A 26573-nucleotide genomic window follows, 5' to 3' on the forward strand; every position below is an offset into this window, starting at 1 on the left:
TGAAGGCCAAAGTCTGCATGAATGACTGTGAAGAGACCTGAAGAAAGGTACTGTGAATATTGTGTAACTTGTTTTTGTAACAAGTGTTTTGGTAACCAGGAAACAGCTTAGCCGTTCTTAGCTAGGACTTGTGAAAAGTTTAGTTAGCACTCCAAAGAAGGAGGTAGGGTTTTGTTTCGTTGGTGTGTTTTGTTTATTTGTGTTTGTGAATAAAAGTGTGCAGAAAAGTGTTAAGAAAAAGGGGGGATAGCACCCCCTACTGACCCAGCTCGTGACTTAAAAAAAATGGAAATGGAAGAAATGCTCAGAGTGTTTCTACAGGCCAGTGCTGTACAACAAGAGGCCAACCACCTACAACAAGAGGTCAACAGTGTACAGCGAGAAACCAGTCGGTGACTGAATCAAGAATGGCAGCTGCTGGAACAAGAGTTGCTGTTGCCTGAACCAGAGTTGCTGCTGTGTGCAGAAGCAGGGAGACGGGGGCTACTGATATGTGCAGAGCCAAAGAGACGGGAGCTGCTGCTCTGTGCAGTGCCAGAGAGATAGAAGCTGCTGCTGTGTGCAGAGCCAGAGAGACGGGCGCTATTGATGTCAGATTTCAACAAGCTGAAGAAGATAAAGGTTATCTTTCAGTTTCAAGAGAAAAAAAAAAAGTTGAAGTACACTGAAACAAACCAGCATGTATTTAATAGGCAATATAGATAAAGCAATACAATCAAGTAACCAGTAGGTGGCTCTACAGCTTCACAGACAATACAGTCCTAAAAAAACTGTTCACTGTAAAACCTGGTCAAAGATCACACCCACTAGATTTTACCAGATTAAAAACTAAATGTGTTGATGCTTTTCATTTGTAACTATTACAACTACAAAATATATCCAGGCTGAAGAAGGTCCCCTCTATTCTCAACCCTGATTTCGCTCAACACATTTTGATTCCATGAGTGTAGCTGTTATTTACTTCATGCTAATATTGGACAAGATAAAACAAGATAGAAGTGGTGAGGACCAACCAGACTTAGCTTTGCCAGGTAAAATGGATTTCTTATTGGCCTGGGGTTGAAGGCTGAAGTATAATGCTGGCTCCAGGGATCAGCCAATTTTGCGGCCTCTCTGGTGAATCTGCATACACGAAGTGTGGCCTCTGGCAACCGTCTGGAATGGGCTGGATGGGGCACAAAATATTGACGATATACATTGAAATTAAATCTAACTAATTTAAATTAAATATATACTGTACGTATCCTAATGGAATACAAAATAAATTTGTTTTATTATGAAATTCATATATATTGTAAATTATCTGTAAACTCTTTTGGCGCCTGCCTGGGGTAGAATTTACAGTCACTGGATAATACGCTGTGCTGACTGTGTTTCGGACACCCACTTGTTTTCGTTCACAGACTAACTTCAGTTCCTGCTCTGCACCTGCATTAAGAACTCAAGGGGAAAGCCCAGTGTCATGGCACAGTACTCTGAAGAGCAGTACAGCGTGAACCCTTCTCCCTCAATGAGCATATTCTTAAAATGCTCCCAGAGAATAATTTGACTGCAATGTGTTTTGATGTAGTTTATATATATATATATATATATATATATATAGCCCTAATCACTACTCCACACTGCTGCCCTATATATATTATAAATTAACATCAACACAAATATAATTATCATATTCCCTTAGCCTCCTATAGATGTTTTGGATTGAATTTGTCTATAATGTAATAAATAGTATATTTTATATACAAATATTCCACATATTTACATGGAGAAAAAAAAGGATGAAGAATAATTTTTTACTACAGTGTTATTTTTCATCAACCTCCAAGGGCCAGGTTTGTCCACACAAGGGCAGCAAAAACATGTTAAATCAAATAGACCCTACAGTAAGAATCATAGAAATGTATTTTAATGTGTCTCCCTATGGGGAAATTCTTTCCCCTTGCCACTACATCAAAGAGAAAGGTACACCTGAAGACCACCATAAAAAGTTAGGTCTCTGTTTCTGCTCGTCTTCCACATACTGAGATTGCAAGTGCATTTAGAGCACAGTTTAGGAAGTGCCATCCCAATATATGTGGATACAAGGGCTAGAGAAGTCGCTTTTTGGTTAATTTGCCGGTGGTGGAATCTGTGAATGTCTATCGATTGAAAGCTGTCTTGAAAGTCGTTTTCTGGCAGGGTGATAAGCATGTGCAGTTAGTAACACCACCCGTGGTGGCGTATCAAGATAGCAGTCCTAATCTCTGGTACCTGACTTAGAAATGAGCAGAACTATTCGGGACATTCATTGGCTCTGCCCTAGCAAACCCTTTATTAGGGATATAGCTCAGATATTTTGTGGTTTGAGGAAAGATGCTACTGCTGAAAAATGCAAAGTTACTGTGACAATGCCGGGGGGACAGGCAAAAGCCCGAGCCGAAATAACCAATGCTCAGTGGCTCGTGAGCACCCCTCAACAAGAATTCACACTGTCATATGACCAGCATGATACCGTTAAGGTTATTAGGCTACCAGCAGACCCTGTGTTACTCACAGTGCCAAGGGGTGGAATTGCCCACATTGGAGATTTAGCTCTTTATTACTTTGAGACTGATTTTCACAAGGCAGAAGTTGAAATATTAGATGCTTTTAGAGAACACGAGTTTCAAATGGATCCTGCTATACAGCAGCTCCTGAATCAAAAGGAGCTCCACACAGTGGAGATTACCATCACTCCAACTGACCTTCAAGTCTCGGATTTGAGACTGGGACCCAGAGACAACTTAGTTATCCGTAGGACAGAGTTTGGAGTTATATTCACTGTGATCATATTGTCTGGGTTAGTGACCGTCTTGATTATAGGACTGGGGTCATTTTCCAAAAATACCTGGTGGTAAGGAGAGCCATGGATGAGATATTTCTGGTTTTGCCTCTAGTGGATGTCAACTGGAGATCCAAGACAATTTATTTAAATTGAAAAGGCTGAGGTAACAGTGTAAAGGAAAAGACACGGTAAGAAGCATGAAAGCAGATATAAACCCAGTGTGTGCTGTCTTTCTATCCTTTTAGGATATATAACCTTAGTGTGATGTACACATACTGTTAGGGTGAAGATATGTATACATATATCTATATAGCAAATGCTAAGAAATTAATTAAGTTTCATTGAAAAGGGTTAATGTGATTTGAATGTGTTATAATACAAGTCCATGTGCGGTTTATGTTGTCGTTCCTGAACTTCGGAAATAAGTTCCCAAACGAAAGGGGGGATAATGTGGGACATTAAAACCTCAAAGGACTGTGAGTTTTAAGAGGCAAGATACACAAATGATCTCATGATAGGGGCTATTTAGCAGAGTGCTGTCACTCTGCTAAGAGAAGCTGCAACTCCGGGACTCTGCCTAAAACTGACCCAGGAAGAGGAAGCAAGCTGAAAGCGAGTCACTGCCACAAGCAACGAGACTGAGGCCCGGCTGGAGGACTGCCGTAAAACTTACAGAGACTGTTATCAGACAAACCAGGCTGGGTCTGCTGTACACCTAAAACCACAGTATCCAAAATAAACTGTGCCCTGCTACCTGCGTAGCTAAAGATTCAGCAAAGAGGACAGAGCGGACGGGCACTGTTGTGGATCCTATACCGAGGAGTGAAGACTTTATTGCAGTTGTTTGTTGATTCTATCGAGAATTGAAAGCTTTGTCGCCGAGTTTGATCCAATTTGGGATTGAAGACTTCGTTGCTGAGAGGAGAGCTTTTTGTACTGGACACTTCAGCATATTGAGTATCCAAACCAGAGGACCAAAAATCTAAGCTTCAAGGAACCGTTGAGTATAATTCCAGTTGTATTTTCCTTTCATGGAACTAAATTAATTAATTGTAACACATTCACATATAACTGAACTGTTAATTATTTCGTTTGCACACTTGTTAACTTTTAGTGAAACGTCATGAAGTAACTATAAGTAATCTACCTCATATTGTTGTATGAAGAATTTCTTTAAAGGTAAACATGCTATATCCTTAATCTATATACCATTAATAAGATTAATAGATTAATGTGACATATTCTAAGATTGTCTGCATCATTTCAGTTTGGGCTCTGTGTGTGTGTGGAGGGGGGGGCGGGGGTATGTGTGTGTGCAAGTTACTAGCTACGTCACAGCCTGCTTGACTGTTGAAGAAGGTGCTTGGTGTGTTAGGAGATAGGTGGTGTCATATTTCAGTTGCCCTGCTAGCTGCATGAATGCAGTGAATGCTGTTGACTTGTGTTTTATCCTTAGAGACTATTTATTTCTTAGCACTAAGAGATTTACTTTCTGATTTATCTAATTTCTGTTTAATATTTGTGTACTTAATAAAATACCACTATTGATTAAACATTCCTTGTCTCTAGTGTGGGTATGTGTGTTAAAAGTAAATCCTCGATCACTGCAACACATCAATTAAATATTTTTAATAAGAGAACTCATCAACCCAGATAAACTCTAAATTATCAATTATTGAATTGTTCCTACAACCAAAAGAGTTATAATCTGCAAAAATGAGAATTTTGCTGTATTGCTTTAAAAAATATCAATTCAATTAGGCAATGTATGCATGCAATGCATACTGTAATACACAATGCATAACTATATAAAAAAATGTAACTTACTTTTGCTTTATGTCTGACAGCTTAATAAAAACAGAAATGTGCCAAGTTAAAGGACACAAGCAGATTATTTGTTACTCTGTACTGTACTGTAAATTATTTTCATAAAGAGGAACTCAGAACATTATCAGGATGAGATTCGAATCGGAAGTCTGTCTGTGTAGCATTGCACACTTTCTATAGAGTGTATTGTTTGAAATGTACGGTAAGTAATAATGAGTTATTATGTATGGATATTACCTTTACGAGACATTTTGATGTTTAATTTAAGCATTCTGAATATCTACTAATAACACAAGAGTACTATTTTTTAATACAGAGGGATCCACAATACATTCATATTATTAGTAATTATTATTATTTCTTATCAGATGCCCTTATCCAGGGCGACTTACAATCGTAAGCAAATACATTTCAAGTGTTACAATACAAGTAATACAATAAGAGCAAGAAATACAATAACTTTTGTTCAAGCAAAGTACAAGTGTGACAAAGCACAATTCAATAATACAGCGGATAATAGTGATAGTTACATCAGGATATGATTAAATAGTGATAGTTACATCAGGATATGATTAAATACAAAATACTACAGGTTAAACACTTGGCAGATTACAGTATTCTGAAGTACAGGATTAAATGCAGTAAAATAGGGGGCAGATAAGTGCAAAATAAAGCACATTTACATGAAGGGTGATAGTGTCCCAGGATACAAACAGAGGAGTTCTACAGGTGCTGTTTGAAGAGGTGAGTCTTAAGGAGGCGCCGGAATGTGGTCAGGGACTGGGCAGTCCTGACATCTGTAGGAAGGTCATTCCACCACTGCGGAGCAAGGGTGGAGAAGGAGCGGGCTGTGGAGGAAGGGGAGCGTAGCGGAGGTAGAGCCAGTCTTCTAGTGCAGGCGGAGCGGAGAGGTCGAGTGGGGGTGTAGGGAGAGATGAGGGTCTGGAGGTAGCTGGGTGCAGTCTGGTCAAGGCATCTGTAGGCTAGTACAAGAGTCTTGAACTGGATGCGAGCGGTGATCGGGAGCCAGTGGAGTGAGGGGAGTAGTGGAGTAGCGTGGGTGAAGCAAGGCAGAGAGAACACCAGGCGGGCAGCAGAGTTCTGGATGAGTTGGAGCGGACGGGTGGCGGACGCAGAGAGGCCAGCCAGGAGGGAGTTGCAGTAGTCTAGGCGGGAGAGTACCAGGGCCTGGACCAGGAGCTGGGTAGCGTAGTTGGTGAGGAAGGGTCGGATTCTTTGGATGTTGCTCAGGAAGAATCGGCAAGTGAGTGCCAGAGTGGAGATGTGCTGGGAATAAGAGAGGCAGGGGTCCAGGGTGACTCCGAGGTTCTTAGCGGAGGATGAGGGAGAGAGTGTGGTAGATTCCAGAGGAACAGAGATAGAGAGATCAGAGGAGGGGGAGGAGGAGGGAAAGAAAAGGAGGTCAGATTTAGAGAGGTTGAGTTTGAGGTGATGCGAGTGCATCCAGGAGGAAACAGCAGACAGACAGGTAGAGATACGGGAGGAGATGGTGGAGTCAGAGGTGGGGAAGGAGAGGAAAATCTGAGCATCATCAGCATAGAAATGGTATGAGAAACCATAGGATGCGATGAGGGGGCCCAGGGAGCGGGTGTAGAGAGAGAACAGGAGAGGACCCAAGACTGACCCTTGGGGGACTCCAGTTAAGAGAGGGTGAGGTGAGGAGGTTGCTCCACGGCAGGTTACCTGGTAAGTGCGGTTGGAGAGGTAGGAGGAGAACCAGGCCAGAGCAGTGCCAGAGATCCCCAGGTCAGCGAGAGATGATAGTAGAATAGAGTGATCAACAGTGTCAAAGGCACTGAGTTGTCTCAAATTACATTAAGGAGTGAGTTGTCTCAAATTACATTTTCTTATTGTTTATAACATTCTGGTTTTAAAATTAAAATATATGTTTGCTAAAACATAGATTTCTTTCAAAGCTGTGTATTATAAGCTAAATTGTCCATTCGTTGTCCATTGTCTGAAAAAGACAAACGTTTCAGCTAATGCTTTCTTCCTTGTAATTTGTTTTAGTTGCATCGGCCCGGTTTGTCACTACAACCAGGAGGAAACAAAACTGCAAAACGACTGCAAAATGCAAAACTTGTATTAGGGTCAGAAATGAGACTCATCACTTGACTACAGGAGTGAAAATTCTAAACCAAACCAACTGGTAGAATTCACTGGACTACATGTACATTTCTAAAAGGAGAGTACTGTTTTCTAAAAGGCATTCATTAAACCCCTTTGGATTTTTTTTTTCTACAAAGAGTCTAAAAACTTTTTTAACCACTTTGTAAAAGATAGGGGTTAAAGTGGTTACAGTTATGAAGATTATGAACTAGCATCTCAGCCCATTGAACTGAATGGAAAGGGAAATAAAAGCAGGACGCGAATCTCAAACCATACTGTTCTTTAGTGACATTCTGTTACTGGATTTGAATGAATGCAATATTCCAAAATGAGACCCAGTAAATAATAATAATAATAATAATAATAATAATAATAATAATAATAATAATAATAATAACTATGAACCATGATAGTGCTCCAAGTCTGTTTAGTCTGTGCAACATATTGCATGTCAAAAGAAGAAACACGCGGCTAGCTGCAGTTGGTATTACTGTTTGGTTAAACCTCAGCTGGAATAAGCTGCACGAGTACACACTTGTGCTATCAAGACAGTGAATTTGAAGAAGATTTTGAGCTGGGTGTGTCTCCTGAGCACATGCAAATTAATTTTCCTCTGGAGTATACTGGCCAACAGGCAGCTGATAAAAAAGACAGGAAGTACAGGTTGAACTGACTCTCCCGTTTGCTCGGCATGTTGTGATGAGGAGTGAGTGAGTGAGTGAGTGAGGTAATCGCTTTAACTTACATAAAACAGTCGTTCACCTTCGCCCAGCTGGAGCGGTGAATCACAACAATGAAGATTGAATAGGAACACACAATCGATAAACTCTAAACTGCGTCCAGGGAGAAGACCGTGACAGTTCATCGGCGTCCTCGGTGCTCATATTATAGCAGAATTGAAACTACACTAAGTTAGGTAAGTTGTTATTTATTTATTTTTTTTAATTATAATAACGTAGTTCACAAAAACTGTAGGCTAGAGTTCGCGTGTTTCTTGTTGACTATTTTAACTCGGTGGTGGCTGTGTACAGTGACTGTATCACATAATTCAATGTAACGCGGACTATAAGGTTGTAATCATTGATGCAGTATTAATTTACCAAACTGTCAGAAAGAAACCCAGCGACCATTGAGCTATGTTTTCTCTTGTTAATCAGAGGTACCAATCATGTGCGTCAGTGCTAATGGTAATTCAAATCAAAAGTATAAATGCGCGTAAATATTATTTCCACAACACAGTTAAATGAAAACATTGATAAAAAGTTCCAAAGTGGAAGATTGTTTGAACCATTAACATACACGGTGATCTATGATCATCAGTGTAATATATAAATTGGATTAGAATACTGGTCTGCTGTTTGAGTGGCATTGCCTTCTGAATACTATTAGAGAAGGCTACAGTTTTACATTTGGTTTGCTTGTTCGGCTCAAGTGACACACTGCTATAGAGGGAAACCAGAAAAAAAAGAAGTGTATGGTCAAGTGGAATAAGTTATCTTGAAAAAAAAATGTTTGTTTAGTTTTATAGGGTATTAACTGAATACAGTGTTTTAATTAAGGACTCTTTTAAGTATTTATATTTCTTGTATTTGTAAATTATGCAATTGATAACTTTTATGTAATCACTCTTGTATGGTATTGTTTTTTTTGACCATGTAGTTAACAATGGAAATTATTTATTGATCAATGAAAAATGTGATATCATTAAAAAAAATCAAGTTTGTTTAGATGTTGCAGCTTGAACTATTCACATGGTGAACATCGCTTAAACTAGAACATACAAGTTGCTTAATGAGTTGTCAAAATATGCTTGTGTTTGATGGGTTTTACTCAGACATCGTTGTATCAACTGCACTGTGCTTTGTGGCATGGTACTTTGAGAGGCACAACCAGAGGGTGGCCCTAAAATGTATGGTTGTTGTGACTACTTCCAGATTTATTGTAAAATCAATAGGAACCAACTTTGTACCTGTTGTACAAATGTTTGTCATAAAGAGGATGCCATTCATTGACCTTGACCAGGAAGTAAAGGGTCAAATGTTCCTCACAATCCTTGTACTGTAATGGATTACTTGTGTTACTTGCTGTACATAATTTGTGAGGTGTTGAGAGTGAAGGACTGGGTGAATGGACAGAAAGCAGTTTACTTCATCCTGCTTTGCATGGCTGCAGGAAATGAAATACAAAAAAAGTTAGAAATTAATCTCATGACAGTTAATGGGTATTGGTCAGCCAAGGTGGCACTAAATTGATAAATCCCATCTGTACAGTGTTAAGCTCTTTCAGCACCAAGCAAACCCCCCTTGGAGATCTGCAGTGTAGGAAAATGTTTCCTTGAGGTATAAGTGAAAATCAGGTCTCAATTTTTTGCGGACAAATAATTCTACTCTTATGACAGATTCCATCAATCTAGTTGTTTGTGATGTCATAATATGATTCTGAAATAATTAATTATGACATCAATTGTGTCTCAGTGAGTTTTATTCTGTACACATTTTTTTATGTTACGTTACATGTGTGTATGTGTGTGTGTCTATATCTATCTATCTATCTATCTATCTATCTATCTATCTATCTATCTATCTATCTATATATATATATATATATAATATATAATTGTTTATTTATTAAATTTTAGTTTTTTGCATTTTAGTTTTTTAGCGTGTGTCCAACCAGTGTTTGGTAACCACTGAAACTAAACGGTTCCTGGCAGTTAATGACCCGTTCTCACCCAGATACAAGTTTTTGATTCATAAGGTTTATAAATATTTGTAAGATCAAATATCCAGTAGTCTTTATAAATGTGTTGCTACTAAGCTTCTTTTTAGTACTATACGGGTTTAAAGTGGTAGAACTCTGATTGAGGAATGCATTCCCCTTGTCTTTTTGCAGAGACATTTTAAAATGTGACAGCCTTGTTTTGCAACAGAATTGTTTTTATAAAACAAGACTACACTGAAGTAGCAACACAAAATTGTATTACCAGTAAGAGGTGACGAAGGCACCCAATAGACTACTACTGCTTAAAATATTAATAGTATGTGTGTGTGTATGTATGTGTTTTAGACACTGTGCAAGGATGAGTTCCTGCAGAATCTCCAGAAAAAGATATGGCACAGTGAAAAGACACAGTAGAAAGAATGACATGGATCAACGCATTTCACAGATGGTATGTCTTCTTAAATGTGTTATTATTAATGTATAATCAAGTGTCAGACGTTTTTTCCACTTGTTGATTGGCAATGGAGATTTCCTCAATTACGTTATGCATGTATTTGATTTTTGTTTGCCTAGTTCTGTTTTTTAAATATATACTATACAGAGAACAAAGAATATAATGATCTAGTATAATTGAATTTAAAGGTTATACATTCAAAGGTTTGGGTAAAGTTTGAACCCGTGATGTATAGCACATATAAAGCTGAATATCCCTGTTGCAAGTCCGTTTCTGTAACAATGAGTAAGGAATTAGATCCAACAGTGTTTAATAGGTACTGTAAGTGCATCCATACACTAGACTGCACACATTGCTGATGATTTTATAAGGGAGCTTTAAAGAGAGGCATTAACCATTAAGACATGGTCTCTTGGGGGCTCCCGAGTGGCGCATCCAGTAAAGGCGCTCCTCGCAGGATGTGCCCTATAGCCTGGAGATCGCTGGTTCGAATCCAGGCTATGTCACAGCTGACCGTGACCGAGAGTTCCTAGGGGGCAGCGCACAATTGGCTGAGCGCTGCCCGGGTAGGGAGGGCTTAGGTCGGCAGGGGAATCCACGGCTCACCTCGCATCAGCGACCCCTGTGGCCGATAGGGCGCCTGTGGCTCTGCAGCGGAGCCGCCAGATCTGTGTTGTCCTCCGGCACTATAGGTCTGGTAGCATTGCTGTGGATCTGCAGTGCGAAAAATGACGGCTTGGAAGGAGCACGTTTCGGAGGACGCGTGTTTCAGCCTCCGTTTCCTGAGTCGGTGGGGGGGTTGCGAGCGGTGAGCCGGGGATACAGATAATAATTGGGCATGCTAAATTGGGGTGAAAACTGGGGTAAAAATAATTGGCGACGACTAAATTTAAAAAAAAAATAAAAAATAAAAAAAATAAAAAAGACATGGTCTCTTATTCTATTCAAACAGTTACTTGTAGACTTGTTAAAGTAGTCAATGAGGTTCTGACTGTCCAAGGCTGCTCTTAAGCCCATACAGACCGGTATTTGTAATATAACTGTTTTTAGCCTGGCAGCTCATTTCAGGCATATTTCAAATTGCACAGAATTAACCAAAAATATAGACATATTTACACATTTTAAATGTGCCCTGCCTTGTGTGAACTTAAGAGTTGGTGTGATTTTCCTGACATTGCTGACAGTTTGCATATTTATTCTACTGGTATATTAACTGCAAGCAGCTTTTTGCTAGTTCTTCCTTGGAAAATGCTACAAATAAATGGATGGGGAGCAAGGTAGGGTCTCATAAAGGACTGTCCCATTTCCATTTGTAGGAGACAGTGTGGCAGAGGGAATGTAACTTTATCACGGCACAGTTTTGAATCAGGAGGGACCCACAGGAGGTATTATCCTCCCTTCCCCATTTATTGAAGTAAAACCTCTAAGAAACTGAATGCAAACTCCTTCATTAGTGTAATGTGATGACACAAGCATCTTATATGGGTGGGGCCATTAAATAAATAACTGGTTTCACAACATTTTCCCATATAATCCACACTGTCCTCACATTGCACAGAGACTGCACTGAAACCAGTTGTCTTTCATGATTATTTCCACAACTGTGCATTTACACTTTGTATTAAACATGCAAGGTGTGGCTACTTTGTTAGATGGGGGACGCACATCCACAACAGAGAGTAGGAAAATATTCCACCTGGCTAAGTTCCATAATATTTGGGGAGGGTGGTGCTGTGCAATGCAGTGAGGTCAGTGTTTACGAATGTAGGTGAAGGTACAGTACAATGGTCAATTTATTTTGCAATTGTAAGGAACAAAAAAAACCATGAAAAATATCAGATGTTGTACAACATCTTCAAAAAAATGCATGTGTTTTTTTTTGCAGATTGACAAAGGCAACACTCCTCTTCCCCTCCCTGTGTCTGAATGTAAACCCTCAAGGGGGTCAAAGGGAGTCCTTCAAAAGACCTCTTCTGTCAAGCAGACTTCTCTCACCTCATTACTTTCAGGTAAAGGATGTGATTGGATGTCATTTACAGGATATCGAGCCCCATTCACAAAGCTTTAACTCAAAAGTAGCATTTGAACGTTGTTGTTAATGAACATCACACTTTATTAATTCATATATTTGTATTTCTTTGTGAAAGAGGCTCATTGTTGTGCACTACTATTAAGCTGTCTGTTATTTTATTGTAAAATGTCTAGTACTTACATACCAATTGAAATGCAGTGCCTCCTGTTAACCAAAGATGATTTTAATATTGACTTGCTGTTGTTATTATTATTTATTTCTTAGCAGATGCCCTTATCCATGGCGACTTACAATTGTTACAAGATAGCACATTATTTTTACATACAATTACATTATTTTTTTTACACGTTATTTTTTACATACTGTTACCCAGTTGGGTTTTTACTGGAGCAATCTAGGTAAAGTACCTTGCTCAAGGGTACAGCAGCAGTGTCCCCCACCTGTGATTGAACCCACGACCCTCTGGTCAAGAGTCCAGAGCTCTAACCACTACTCCACACTGCTGCCCTTGGGTTAACATGGGTTTCTATCAAACAGGTTCTTACTGGATGCACACGTAAAAAAAAAAAAAAAATCTGTTTTTCTACTGACTTGTATTTAAAAAGAAATGTGAAATTAACCACATTTCCCTGACATTTACAAAAAAAAATGGAAATAGAAAAATGTAACCCTTCCTGTTGACGGGAAGATACTGTAAAGTGATGCACTGTTAGGGTGAGTGTAACAGGCATTTTGTGTGATACACTGCTGTTACGGATTCTGTCCCCTGACGATGAGCACAAGGAGGTTAAGTGACTTGCTCAGGGTCACAGAATGAGGCAGTGGCTGAGGTGGGATTTGAACCAGGGATCTCCTGGTTACAAGCCCTTTTCTTTAACCACTGGACCACACTGCCACACTTGTGGTGTGCACGGCCAGTGGTTCGTTCCCAGCCTCCACCCTGTTACATAAACATGTTACATTTTTGGAGAATATTTTTACCTGTAATTCTAAATGATTTGGGGACATGTTATTAAAAACCGCAAACTCATGGAACATTCCCTTTGTCTTTCAGGGGAGTTTTCGAAGCCGGCAGTAATTGGACACTCTGACAGTCCTGCAGGAATAAAGGAGATTCTTGTGTCGGTGCTGGAAACTTCAGGTGGACTGAAATACCAGCCTGTGCTCAAGAATGCTGCTGGAGCCAGAGACTGGTCAGATAGCAGTGATGAGGAGCTCACGGGGGGCAGCTCCACTGATGGCTGTGATGGATACTACAGAAACAGCAACACTACTTGTCAAACGGACAATGAGACAACAGGACAGCTGGATTCTGTCCATTTAGACGCAGGTTTTGACCGCTTATCTCTACCTAGAAGTAGCCCTGTCATTTCCCGGAAAATGAAATCCTCACCTGTAGAGAGGTCCCCCTCCCATGTGCTGCTTTCATCTTCACCTGAAACATCTGCCACCTCAGAAACGTGCCAAGCAGAGTCACAGGATGAGCAGAGAAGCCCTTCCCTTCCACCCCCTAAACCGAGAAGCAACTCCCTGACGGCCAGTTTCAACAGGCTGTTCCCTACCGGCCTCTACTTTCCTTTCAGAGGCTCTGCGTTTATGGAAGGAGTTTGGGGAAACTCTGAAGAGGGATCCAACTCGGATGTCAGCATATATTCTGGTAGAGTGTTGCTTTTAATACAAATTATTGTATGTGTGTGGCTTGTTAAGTTTGGTCCCTCAGGTGGATACAATTTTATTTTCAATTCAATATCAATTTATTTTATTTATACAGCACCAGTATCTTAAAGTGCTTTCCATGTCAGTTGAAATCGGAACAGAAGTATGAAGTATCAAGTAGTAGTGAGAACTACAAAATAACAATACATAATTATAATAATATCAATAAATAATAACAATAACAAATCTAAATAAAACAATTGAAGAAAACAAGACATTAATAAGAATGACAGATAAAACACAAAAAATAAGCAAATAAAATAGACAACTGTTATATTACTTAAGTCAGGTTAAAAAGGCTAAACTATAAAAGTAAGTATTTAATCTTGACTTTAAAATATTGATCGAAGTAGCATCTCTAACAGGAAGGGGGCAATGAGGTCCACAATCTGGGGGCATAATAACAACATGCACTTATGCCTCTCCTGGTCAATTGTACCTTCTGGAGGCACAGAATGCCAGCGTTAGCTGACCTTAAAGTACGCAGAGGTTTATATAGGGACAGAATCTCTGTTAGGTAATCCAGCGCTTTATATGTCAATAGTAAGATTGTAAAGTCAGTTCTAAAATACACTGGAGTTATATGAGCCCTTTTCTTTGTTCTAGTGAGACCTGGAAGTCCAGCAAATATAGCATTGAATTAACTTCTGAGCATCAGACAAAGAAAGAAAAAGTCTAACTTTTTTGCAATGTTGCAATGTAAAAACGTTTCATATCTAATAAACCATTTGAGGAAGTGGCTTTAGTAGGATTATATAAATCCTGCATACTAAATGTATTGAGAACCAATACCTTGGTACATAGCTGTATTATACAATTCTCGCGCTAAAGTTCCATTACAAGTTGTGTTAAAATTACACGTCCACATTGTTTTAATCTTTGGGCACATGTTTTTCACACATCCATTTTACATTTAATAAATCCCATTACCTCCTCGGGGAGGCTTGGTTTTGGTTCACAAAAGTTCTTGTTTCTAGAACTCTAGTAAAATTCTGTGAAAGATCTGTTTTGACCCTTTTTTTTTTTCTTTCTTTCACCTGTATATTTTTTTTTACACATTGCTGTGTATTACATTTATCATGTTGTCAGTCACATTCTTAACCCATATTTGATAAAGGAAAAACAATGAACTGTAGCCTGACATTTTGGTTTCTTTTTCAGTGAGAAGTGAGCAAAACGCTGAAGAGCTGGTCAGTCCTGTGGATTACAGTGTCGGGCCTTTAAGTGCTAGCATTGACATTGACAAGGTGAGACAACAGCTTCTGTGAGCTGTTGCATGTGACATTATATGATTTACTGTATTCTGTAGAGGTGCAACTGTAAATTTTGTCGGTTAGACGATGATCAGCTTTCATTAAGTTTCCCTATGAGATTAATTGCAGTTCAAGAGACCACATACCGGGGAGGTACTTGTGGTTGATGATACACATACAATATGTACATGCAAACGTAGAGCTTTGTCACTCATGCCCAACATCTTAGTCTCTGACTTGCAAAAACAGATATTTTAATAGATGTTGCTCTCATGTGGGGGGGAGTGACTTAGACCAGTGGTTATCAAACTGGGGGGTGGGTGCAAAATGTATCCTGGGGATGCATGAGAAGGTTTTTTTTATTTTTTTAATTTACCACTCACATCTTAAGCCATATATTAAATGTCAAAACTTCTAGATGGCGATGTGCATCTGACTGGTGCATTTTAAGCTTGCATATTATTGAAGAAAGTCCGCTGCCATCCGGTAATGTACGTTGTTTATTGGCTTGCTACATGGACACAATCAATAAAGTAGTATTTGCTGGGTTATTACAGTGAAACAGTGGCTGATTGATGCAAAAGAAAAAACACAACAGCATCGACATACAGAGAAGTCTGTTTTTTTTTTTTTTTTTACCGTATATGTACGTGTGTGGAGGGAGTGCGTCAAGTACCATAGATAAGAGGAAGTGGGGTGCGAAAAAGTTTGAGAACCACTTACTTAGACAAATAACATTAGTATTATTTTGAAGCTTGTTTTAAAGAATGGTTAAACACTTCAATACACTGGTTATACTAAGAACCTTTTGAAAAAATCAAATTGCTATATTACTGATTAGTTACAAGAAATGTCTCTTCAGTAGAAAGGCCACCCCCTATTAAGGACATTTTGTTGGTCCCTTGACTGGTTTTAATTTCACTGTACAGGAGACTAGCTTGTCTAGTAAATGTTAACATACCACGCTGTGACATGATGGATTTTATTTTTGTTCCATTAAGTTTGAGCTCTGCTTACTTGTCACTTTCAATTTCACCAGGAACCAGACCTTGACTTTATATATTTATATATTCCCTAAAGGGCATTCAAGCTTCCTGCCGCCTTTAGGCTTTCATGCCACGCTGTGAACTAAGTAGACATGCTCAGGCTACTATCTGCTGCAGCAGGAGGTTATGAGTGTTATCTACAGGCTAAATTATACTGTACATGTACTGTACGTCAGAATACAAAATGCCCTTTTTCGTCAGAATTGTGTTTTGTTACAGCGGAAACACCTACTGTACTATGTAGAGATAGTATTTCCTTGAAATGTAGTTTTAAAACCATGTTGGACACCACACCATTAATTGTCTTTGGTGCTAACAGCCTTCTTTAACCCCACCAGGAGAATGCACACTTCATCATTGCAGACATGATCGTGGCAGCTTTGGAGAACATGAAGTGTACTATTCTGAGCAGGACAGCTAACCAGTCGGGGAGAGCAAGCGCTGCCTCTGGAGTCTCGGAAGAGGCTTCCGATGGCTGTCACTCAGTCTCCAAGAAACACTCTGAGTCCACTGCGTCCTCAGATAGCGGCTATGAAGGTATGAACGTTCTGTGGTTCATTCTTTCTAACCTCTGTTATCCAAAGTAACTGTTCGGAAAATCAAATTAGATCAAACTGTGAAATCGTTGGCTTTCCAGTCAAAAAAAAGTATATTATAAAGCCTGTTTACCTTTAAATAAATACGTAACATACTACACTGTACTGTAAATACCAGAGATTGAGGACTGAATAACACATTTACCATGACAACAGGGCTGAAGAGCACTGCACAGAGCAAAGATTACCAAGGGGCTGTTAACAGAGGTGTTCAGATAGTTAAGGTTTTGCTGTAGGTGTATATGTAAGGGTTTATAAAGGATTGACAACTCTCATCATATGGCTTGTATTTGGAAGCAATCTGACTATAGGTTTTTAACCTTTTCATGATTTTTCTTCCTGATGTCATTGCATCATTGGTGTGATCTTGGTTCAAGTGTTAAACAACACAGTCAGTTTTTGAAGACTTTTAATCATGACGGTCGATTGGGAAGCAGGTGGAGGTTGGTTCATTAGCAGGGAATAGGATTCCAGACAGTTCAATACTAGGTTATGAGGAAGTATTTTCTATCAGTGGGAAAAAGTCTTGAACTGAGGTCATTGCCATTTACAATGACTTGCCTTGTTTTGGAATTTCGGCAATTGAAATAGAATGTATACGTTCACCATCTTGTTTTCATGAAGCCTTATCCTCTTGTGTCCTATTCAAGGGTCCTAAAAATGGGGACCCTTCTGTGCGGATCAGTTTCGTCTGTCTCACTCTGCATTGTGAACACGAGAACTGCCTTGACCTTCAACAAACTCGTACACTCCCAGCCACCTATAGACGCTTCTGATTGTATTTGACTTCAATCCGATAAACTCTAGATCTGTGTATTGTGTGTCTATTATTATTATTATTTATTTCTTAGCAGACGCCCTTATCCAGGGCGACTTACAATTGTTACAAGATATCACATTATACCTTGCTCAAGGGTACAACAGCAGTGTCCCCCACCGGGGATTGAACCCACGACCCTCCGGTCAAGAGTCCAGAGCCCTAACCACTACTCCACACTGCTGCCCCTTTGTGTGTGCTTTGGTTTATGAGTATAAGATGATGAAGTTGTCTCCTTGTTGATTTTGTTCCTATTCAGGTTACCCTGGGCACCAGTCCATCACAAGAGTTTCTCCTGACCTGACTGCCTCGAACCCACACCTTGAAAAGGAGGAAGAAGTCTCTGGTAAGGGATCATATTCCTCACAGTACAGATATTGTACATACAACTCCAGCCAAAAGTTTTGCATTACCTAGAAATTTTGGATTGAGACATTAATTAAAAAAATAAATAAATAAAAACTATACGATCATAATTTTAGATATTTTACTTAACATCATGTAATCAAAAAAACTACAAAATGATATCGCAAAAGTCTACTGGAAGCCATAATAGCAGTACAGTATTTCATGTTCGATTGAGAAATGTCAGTTTTTTTGGACAACTACAAAGCAGTATGCAATTCAATATGCGAACGTAACATAATTCAGCAGATTTAATTGGACTTTATGAAGTTAAATGAGTTAATTCTATAGGGTGATGCACAACATTATGGCCATAGCTGTACATGTGTGGTTGAGGAACTAGCACAATAGACATTTAAACAGCAACTACGCTTGACTAGCTGGTTTCTGGTTGATTATCACCCATTATTGTGATCATTTGAGTTGATAATCGATAACTAAAAATGTCATTGTTCTCCAGATCTAATTTAGGTGTTGAAAAATTGAATTTGGCTCAGCTATTCATAAAACACTCCTTGACTGCTTATTTCCACTCTGTTCTTTGGAGAAAGCTTATACATATTTAATAATAATTCTTTGGAGAAAACTTATTGCAGCAGAAACAAGGATCACACAACAGCCCTGCAGTAGCCTGGGAATTTTTGCTGTAAACGTTTCTGGTAAAGCTTTTAATATTGGCTCTGTTCTAGTTTACCCTTGTCAATGATGCACATGGAAATGTAATGCAGATACTTTTTTTTATTTCTAGAATGCAAATTAGATGAAAACAAGCCAAGCACAGAAGCTGAAACTGCAAGGTACGTCAGTGTCTGATTAAATAGATTTTACTATGCATTGTTTCTATTTACTATACATTCTACATCTAAACAATAAATCAGAAATGTCGTGTTTAACTATAAAACACTATGGGGTTGATGTACTGAAGTGTTACGCCTGTCGCAATTGTTGCAATCCAGTTACAAACGAGTCGGAAGTCTAGGGTGAAATGTACTAAACAACCACAATGCTAGTTGCGACTTTCTAGGGAATGCTTTGCGGCAGCAGTTTTTCTTTGCGGTTCAGCCTTACATGAATATGTAATTATGGGTGTTCCTGCATAAATTTACAAAAAGGAGGCGCAGATAGTGCAAATGAGGTTTCTCAGATATTATAATGAGATGTACTAAAGCTACCAACAACTGCGACACTTACAATTGCATCAATTTGTTATGAACTTTTGAAAGCACTTTTTAAATTATTGCTGTCATTTTCCAGACCGCTTTTTCTTTGCGTTGCCAGTTGTGCTCAATGCATTTTTGAGGCGAACACCCAAGTACTTAATTTTTACTAAAGTCAGGGTGTACTTACAAGACATAAAAATAAATTTATACATATATATAAACAGTATTAAAATAGGTAAAATGAAGACGGAACAGAATGCATTGTACAGATGACGTTTACATTTAACAAAAACAATGTAATTTTGATTCTTGCACTCTTGCATGTATAGCCGTTATCCTTCGGGCCCCCTCTGCTGCAGCAAACCACAACTCAACTCCTGCTATTTATTTGAACAATGTCGCGCAACACTCTCAATATATGCTAGAGATCTCACTAAGAAGACGCAACAAATATTTAAATAAGCATATTGCGGCTCTCTTTTTTAGCATATTTCCTCTTCGTACATACGACAAAATATGCACTTTGCAAACTGTCGCAACGAAAATGCAAATTGCGGTATGTTTGCGCTGCGACTGGCCCATCTTAGTACATCTACCCCTATATATATATATATGTAGTAATACTGTCTTCACTGAGACCTTGAGACAGACCTACAGTGTGAAACGTTTGTCATTGAATTGTATACATTTCTTTTAGTATTACTACAGTGTCGGGAACAGTAAAGATAATCAGCTATTGTGCTGAGGCCATGGGTCTCCTTGACTCCTTGTGCAGTACCTTGTAGTATTAGCAATCTTTACAAATATTTTTTATCATGTTATAAACATATCTTTCTTGTAACAGTGTTGAAAAACTGTGCTACCAAAATGCAAAAATGCTTTCGATCATTTGCATCTTCAGTGGAAAATATGTGCATGACACTAATTTATCTGACGAATATAACAGTTTAAATTGTGTGATGTGATGCATATTATAACCACGAGAAAAGTGCAAGATTACTGTGGTAGACTTTTATAAAGGTCCTACTTAACATTAATGTAGTTGGTATTTTGTTGTTTTTTGTTTTGTTTGATTGCAGTTCCTCATCACCTTCCTCCAGGCCCTGCTGTGCTGAAGCCTTGGCTCAGCAGCTGGTCAGGATGTTCCGGAAGCAATGGCTGCACTCGGAGTGTCAACAGCAGCAACAGTCTGGCAGTTTGCTCCCCTCGCTGCAGGAAGTGAGTCTTCAATGTGGTTATAACAGCTACACCAGACAGGCAAGGCTGTGTTAAGAGACTGAAACTTGTTGAAAATTAAACAGGCGTCCTCAAATACAAGATTTTAAGTAGATTTTAAACAGTAATGATGGTGACGTGTGAAGTTAGTCATGGTGTCATTTTTACATGTGAAGTTAGTCATGGTGCCATTTTTTAATGCTGCTGTGGAGAGGTTGAAGAGGGAGGTTTTTCACAACCTACTGTGAACTTGTAACATCACAATGTTGTGTTATTGGTTTTATTGTGTAAATCCACAAGCATTAAATTACACACCACACATTGGCAGCCAAGGTTTAGGTCCAGGCAGGGATTAATAATATAACATTTAATATAGAGTTAAGACAAGTATTTAGGTCTATTGCTATTTAGATTATTAACAATCATTAAAAAAAAATAAATACATTTTGTGATTTAGAAGAGCTTGTTCAGTGTGTCAAACAGTACTGTTTAGTTTCACCATTTTTTAAAATATTTTTTTCTAGTCACAATTTAGTTCTTGGACCAGACTATGTTCTGTGTCTGTAGCACACTATCCCCGGCTAAGCCCATTATCTGTGTGTCTTTGTAACAGCTTCTCCCGGGTAGAGCTGATTGGATGGCTGAGTCCAGTCTGAACCTAGCAGAAGAGATTAAGCTGAAGTCCAGAATGCGAGGCACTTGGATTTGGGCGCCACCTCGCTTTCAGATCATCTTTATTATACACCCAGTGTCAAAGTAAGCTTCGTTGGGCAACTTGTATCATTGTGGCCCTTATAAGATTGTTAGTTTGCAGCATGGAAAGTTGGGGGTTTGACCCTCCATGACAGAAGGTGTCTGCAACAGGGGTTAGCTGGTATAAAATTAGTTAGTCTAGGTGTTTCTTGACCTTTGTGAAAGCAGGGACCTGCTCAGTGTCTTCCCAAAACCTGGAGGACCACTTGCAAGGACCAATACAATGTAAATCTTATGGGGCTGTTTTAAAATAAAAATGTAAGACTTTTATCCCAGTGTAAAGGACCAGCAGGTAGGCTCTCATTGACCTGTCATTCATTAAGACTGGTCTAGGTGGTTAGGCTTGACACCAGGCACGTTGCACCCTTCTAAAACTATTTAGTGCAGCCCTATAGAGACTATAGAGACTGTATCTTCCCCTTGAAGATATTTCATTCAAAAGGGACTAACTAGTAACTTATTGAGGCCATATTTTATTCATGCTGTAATTCATTCATTCAATCAATAAGTAATCAATGTGTTAATTGAATGTAAGTACATATTTGTTTACATATCTAGCAAAAATAACAAATTCAGCTGAAAACATTTTGGGAACTATTTATAATTTCCCCTTGCTACTTTTTAATTTTAAATAATTTGTTTTTTGCTTACATAGGCGGGACTCTGTTGTAGCTTCTCAACATTACCTTTGTGCAGGTTGTGGAACCCAAGTGGAGCCAAGTATGATTTTATTTATTTATGTATTTATTTATTTTAATTTTATTTATTTCAGAAGTTGTATTTGATAAACAGAGAAGCAGCATGTTAAATAACTATACTGAGGAGTCCCTGAGTGGCATACCTGGTAAAAAGCATGGCCGAGTGGTGTTCAGGGTGTCGTACAGTCTGAGGAGTGCAGGTGTGCGTCCTGGCTGTGCGAAGTCAACGGTCTTCACTAGGAATTCAGGAGTGAGCATTGCATTGGCTCTGTTACTCCCGTGAGTCAGAGAGGCAAAACCGACAGAGACTTTCTCCTCATCACCTGGTGAGCTCAGGAAGATGGCTATATTGAAAAGCTACAACATTTCATCGTCCGGCAACTGATATTTGAGAGAGCTGAAATTGAGCTACACAGGCCGATGTTGTTTTTATTGTTTGAAGGATGCTTAATTTGTGGATGTTCTCTTACACATATATATATATATATTGTTCTTGCTTTAAATAAAGTACTTTCAAAATATCTGTGTCCATCCAGGGTATATTAAGAAGCTGCGATACTGTGAGTACTTGGGGAAGTACTTCTGCGACTGTTGCCATAGCAATTCTGAGTCTCTCATCCCAGGACGAGTCATCATGAAATGGGACTTCAGTAAATACCCAGTGTGTAACTTCTCCAAACAGCTGCTGGACCATATATGGCAGAACCCCTTGTTCAATGTTTCCTGCATCAACACGTCGTTATACACAAAAGTAAAAGAGCTGGACAAATTCAGGGTACGTTTTGGGTACGCCATTGATATGTAAAGACTCAGCAGGAAACTGAGTGTGAATCCAGATCAGTCCTGATCTCAATCATAAAGGGCCAAATTAATGAAGGTGAATTTGCAACATTTCACTTGTTAAAACCAGTTCGACATTTTTTGCTGTGGCATATACGGTATTTGGGTAATGTGGTTCAAAAGTTGGCAATGAACACGCCATGAGACTGCATAGGGTGAGAGGACTTCTTGCAAAATCCAAACACGTAAGGGTGCATGGAAAGAGGAAATAGTTGCAGGAATGAGCATTGCACTGCAAGCAGCCAAAGTATATTTAAGAATTGAGCTGATGTTGTTTTTTTCTTTTGTCAGGAACTTCAGGAACAGTTAATTATTATAAAGAAGCTGTTGAAATCATGCAGAGTGTCAGTAAGGTAAATAGCTTTGATTTGTTTTTATGCAGAACTTAATTTATCAGTTTTTCACATTTTCACACTTTCCAAGCAAATCATTATTCAGCCATCCGATTTAATTAAACCTTTTACAAACTGACAATTTGCAAGATCCATACCGTTCCAATAAGGTGTCCGTATAATATAACCCATGTGGACATATTTAACTTGGGAACTTGTTAAATTGTAACAAATGACTTGAGTGCAATGTTAAATTACACATGTAACAAGAGTACTGGTGGTCCAATTATGATGAAACTTGATATGGAAATTTGCCAGTATCATGATGACCTACTTATGGCATTATTTCTGGTTTTAGTTTTAAATATATATAAATATATGTAAAAGAAAGCTAGAATGATATACAGTGTTATAACATTGCTTTTTACGAGAAATACAAATTGCAATGTATTTTCTACTGCAACAATGTGCCTAATAAATTGCTAACATGACAGTTCTGTAGCTGCATTTACAGATCGAATACCACAAGTACATGTTTAGCCAGTGCCTCAAGTTCCACTTCCACTTAGGTCTGCCTTCTGCAGTTTTAACTTCCAAAAAAATAGTATTTATTTTCCAACAGCAGCACAATCTGGGAACCAAAGTAAGGAAACCCAAGTGCTCTCCTTTACTTTTTTTTTTTTTTTAATATTTCAAATAGGCTTTGGTATCCTGGTGCTATTCCTAACTACATGCAGAATGATTTATCTTAGCTTGTCCGCCCCATTATTCCAGGATTCATGACTCTGGACAGAATATTTTGTCTAGACCCATACACTTTTCAGAATGGTCTTCCATTTGGTCAGACACAAAAGATATACAGTAAGTGCATCAAATACCTCTACAGAGAGGAGGCAAATCTTTGTGTTCAGAGAGCGGTCTGCATGGTCAGCTGGTCTGTGTACTGTACTAACAATATAATTTAATTGTTTGTTGTGGAGTTGCATAATATTAATAGCAACAACATTGACACACTTTATAGATTTAAATCTAAATTGTAATGTATGCTTCTCCTCAACTGCAGCTGAAGTGCCTGTCTACACCCTGACATTTGTACGACTGCACGTTTCACTACAATTAAAATGCAGTAGCTTTTCAGAGTAGGAATTTAACAGCACTTATGTTTGGGGTGTTTAGTATCAGGATCAAACAAGTTTAAACATATTGTGAATGTTTTTAACCAATCGGAGAAGCCATCCATACCTTTGTATAGATTACTGAAGTTTTGACACAGTAAGTGTACAGCATTTAATTGTACTGTATATAAATACTGAATATAAAATAAATCGACTTGCACTGTACACTTACTACTATGTGAACACTAAGGCTAACACCTACATTTGGCCTGCATGTTTTTGACAACTGTTAAATATTAAGGCAAAATTCAGAAAGCTTAATAGTTGTCTAACATTAAACATTTAAGCTCTAAACTATTAACACCCTTAAAACCGCGCAGGGTCTTGATGCGCTGCTGCCCAGTGCTTCACTTCCTCTTCAACTTTCCTGTCTTGCATTCCCAGTCTCCTGCAGGAGTTTGAACAGCTACCAGAGCACTTGACTCAGGAGCAGCACCTCTTCTCAATGGATGACTTCATGAAAATCAAGCGTGGCGTTCTCATTCCTCAGGCCAAGGGGCTTCTGAAAACAGCTTTGTCTCACGTTGAAAACTGTGAGGTAAGGTGCCCATTCAGGTAGGAGCTCAATGGTTTGCAATGGCCACAGTGTATGTGAGGGGTCCTAGTCTTGAAAGATGAAATATAATTGAAATGTTGTTTGCTAAATCTAAATTATTTCTTTTTGCCTTCATTTTTTTCAGTTGTGCCAGGCCAGGGGTTTTATCTGTGAGATCTGCAGGAACAATGACGTGCTGTTCCCCTTCCAGACAGACATCTGTAAGAGATGTGCAGGTAAGGGTATAGCCATTTCTAAAGCTGTGTGCGATTGCATCAGGGAAGCTACAGAAGTAGCCGTGGCTTAAAGTAATGGTACTGTAGCTCACAAAACAGTTCCATAAATCTGTTCTGCCATTCTACTTCCATTAGCGATATATGTCTCACATGTGAAGTTTTGAAAGACACACTTGTTAAAGCACACATGTATTTGTATTGGAAAACATGATATCTGGTACTGCGGTAGATAACAGGAAGTTCTCAGCTTCTATGCATGTTAATGTCTAAACGCAGGTTGGTTAATGACAGGAAGGTTGTCATGTTTTAAAATAAAAATGTTTAACATATTTCTTTAGAAACTTGGCATTTGAGACTTGTTTAATGAATGGAACTGCATAGCAATCTAGATTTAAGAAAAATATTTTTAAAAAATATAAAGTGTAAGGGCTAATTCACCATTGAAATCACCATTATTACAGAGCATTGCCAAATTTAAAGGACAGAATTACCACAGAATGTACAAGCGTCACAAAGCTGACTGGAATCAATGAATTACCGTGTGCCAGGCCATTGAAGGAGCTTAATTCAAACTGGCTCGAATGGTTTTTTCAAATGGTGCGTTGTTTGAGTCGCCATGCAAAGCATATACATGTACAAAACATTTCTTAACCAATAGTAATTTTTTACATTAATCTTTTAGCACCCGTGATTATTCAGCAGTGCAAATTTGAAGTTTTCTTCCCATTTTGTTTTGCAGTATGCAAAGCCTGTTTTCATAAAGACTGCTTCCGATTTGAACAGTGCCCCAAATGCACCCGGATTCAAACTCGGCAAAACAGGATTTCCCAACTGGTTGTATAGAAAGGATTGCAATATGTAATATATACTATATATTAAATAAAACTGAGTGAAAAGAGGAAATATTATTTATTCACAACATCGTCATATTAAAATATTTTAACACGTTCAGTGCCAAGCATCTTTGTCTAGCTGAACACCAAAAGTTTTTTTTTTTTTTTGCTACAGTACAAATGTATGTGTGATATCATGCAGAACATAAATGAATAAATAAATAGAAACTTAGAGTTGTGTTGTTTTGTGTTTCTATTGAATGTAGTTGTGATGTTGTAGGTGGGGTGTGTTTGCTGTTCTACTTCTGCAATGCAACTTATAAATTGCTACTGAAATAAACCAGATCATGATTTGCATTGCATACATGCCCAAATGAAACGGTACCACCAACATTAATTTATCAAGATCAGACACCTTCACTGTCTGTTCAAAATGAAAGCATTGAACCCAGAAACATATTGAAATGTTATTTTTAATCTGCTGATAGTTTCCTGTGGTAGGAAATCTATATATACTGTAAATGGAAGTTGAGATTAGTAAGAACACAAAACTATTGTTGTGAGTCACAAATATTCAGACAGTCAGCAACTGTTTTTCTTTTCTGTATTCTCATGAGTTTTGCTTACTATCAATTCAAATGTAATAACAGTGTAATAAATGCATGAACAGTAAATCTCAGTTCCCCGACTGGTACAATAGAAATGTCTAGGGTTTATGTCTGATAATGTTCTCAGCTGTTTTTTTTTTTGTTTTTTTTTTTTTAATAATTTAGTCGTCGCCAATTATTTTTACCCCGGTTTTCACCCCAATTTAGCATGCCCAATTATTATCTGTATCCCCGGCTCACCGCTCGCAACCCCCCCGCCGACTCAGGAAACGGAGGCTGAAACACGCGTCCTCCGAAACGTGCTCCTTCCAAGCCGTCATTTTTCGCACTGCAGATCCACAGCAATGCCACCAGACCTATAGTGCCGGAGGACAACACAGATCTG

The 26573-nt window shown here is 38.7% G+C and overlaps 1 protein-coding gene across 3 annotated transcripts; it reads left to right on the forward strand.

Annotated features, from left to right (window-relative positions):
* LOC117405355 (protein associated with UVRAG as autophagy enhancer-like) lies at positions 1-25812 on the forward strand. 3 transcript variants are annotated; one of them, XM_059030167.1, is made up of 17 exons: positions 1-47; positions 9830-9932; positions 11824-11947; positions 13025-13627; positions 14848-14933; positions 16324-16522; positions 17658-17744; positions 18400-18462; positions 18552-18600; positions 20043-20181; positions 20792-20934; positions 21587-21651; positions 22166-22404; positions 22761-22822; positions 24361-24514; positions 24657-24747; positions 25487-25812. In XM_059030167.1, exons 1-17 carry the CDS (start codon positions 22-24, stop codon positions 25588-25590), a joined length of 2337 nt encoding a protein of 778 aa, XP_058886150.1. In that variant the 5' UTR covers positions 1-21; the 3' UTR covers positions 25591-25812. The 3 variants fall into 3 exon arrangements, with proteins under 3 accessions (XP_058886150.1, XP_058886152.1, XP_033864223.3); XM_034008332.3 differs by lacking the exon at positions 1-47 and adding an exon at positions 7292-7679 and having other exon boundaries at positions 20043-20220; XM_059030169.1 differs by lacking the exon at positions 18400-18462 and having other exon boundaries at positions 20043-20220.
* The last annotated feature ends 761 nt before the right edge of the window (positions 25813-26573 follow it).

This window comes from Acipenser ruthenus, chromosome 9 (assembly GCF_902713425.1).
Source record: "Acipenser ruthenus chromosome 9, fAciRut3.2 maternal haplotype, whole genome shotgun sequence".
NCBI lineage: Eukaryota > Metazoa > Chordata > Actinopteri > Acipenseriformes > Acipenseridae > Acipenser > Acipenser ruthenus.